This window comes from Penaeus monodon, chromosome 20, assembly GCF_015228065.2.
Source record: "Penaeus monodon isolate SGIC_2016 chromosome 20, NSTDA_Pmon_1, whole genome shotgun sequence".
Taxonomy (NCBI): domain Eukaryota; kingdom Metazoa; phylum Arthropoda; class Malacostraca; order Decapoda; family Penaeidae; genus Penaeus; species Penaeus monodon.
The window spans coordinates 5,547,590-5,548,027 of record NC_051405.1 but is presented as its reverse complement, the minus strand read 5'-3'; the positions used below and the strand labels follow the sequence as shown (position 1 = coordinate 5,548,027).

General features: G+C 48.2%; 1 protein-coding gene across 1 annotated transcript in view; it reads right to left on the bottom strand.

The window, feature by feature from the left end:
- Positions 1-438, bottom strand: part of LOC119585903 (scavenger receptor cysteine-rich type 1 protein M160-like) — a 30,936-nt gene that overhangs the window by 19,710 nt on the left and 10,788 nt on the right. Inside the window, exon 8 of the mRNA XM_037934626.1 lies at positions 50-253. Coding sequence (XP_037790554.1) covers positions 50-253 — 204 coding nt within the window. The remainder of the gene's footprint in view (positions 1-49; positions 254-438) is intronic.

The following is a 438-nucleotide window of genomic DNA, read 5'->3' as shown; positions in this document are numbered from 1 at the left end:
ATTTCTTAGAGCCTTGATAACAAAATAAATATGATTAAATATAAGCGACCTCTTGAGAGCACAAGAGACCCAGGTCGGTGCCGATCGAACAGTTCTTCTCGCCCCACGTATCGCCAGGGCACTCGCCGATCCACGTCTCGTGTCCCTCGCACTGCGGCCGGGAAAAGATGGGCGAGCTGAGACCTTTCCCGAGGTACCCCTTGTAAAAAAGCACCGTCCAGTCGCCGCTGTAGCCCAGACTTCTGCACAGCACCTGGAGAGACACCGAAGGCATGACAAAAATATTAGTAGTATAACTGGTAATAGTAGTAATGACTGATGATGATGTCCCGGGGCTCCATGAGAAATTCCTTCTGGTGCTCGAAGGAACCGTGGATCAAATTCCCAGCTATGAGTAAAGAACAACCTAATATGATGAGCAAAAACAATAAAATCGTG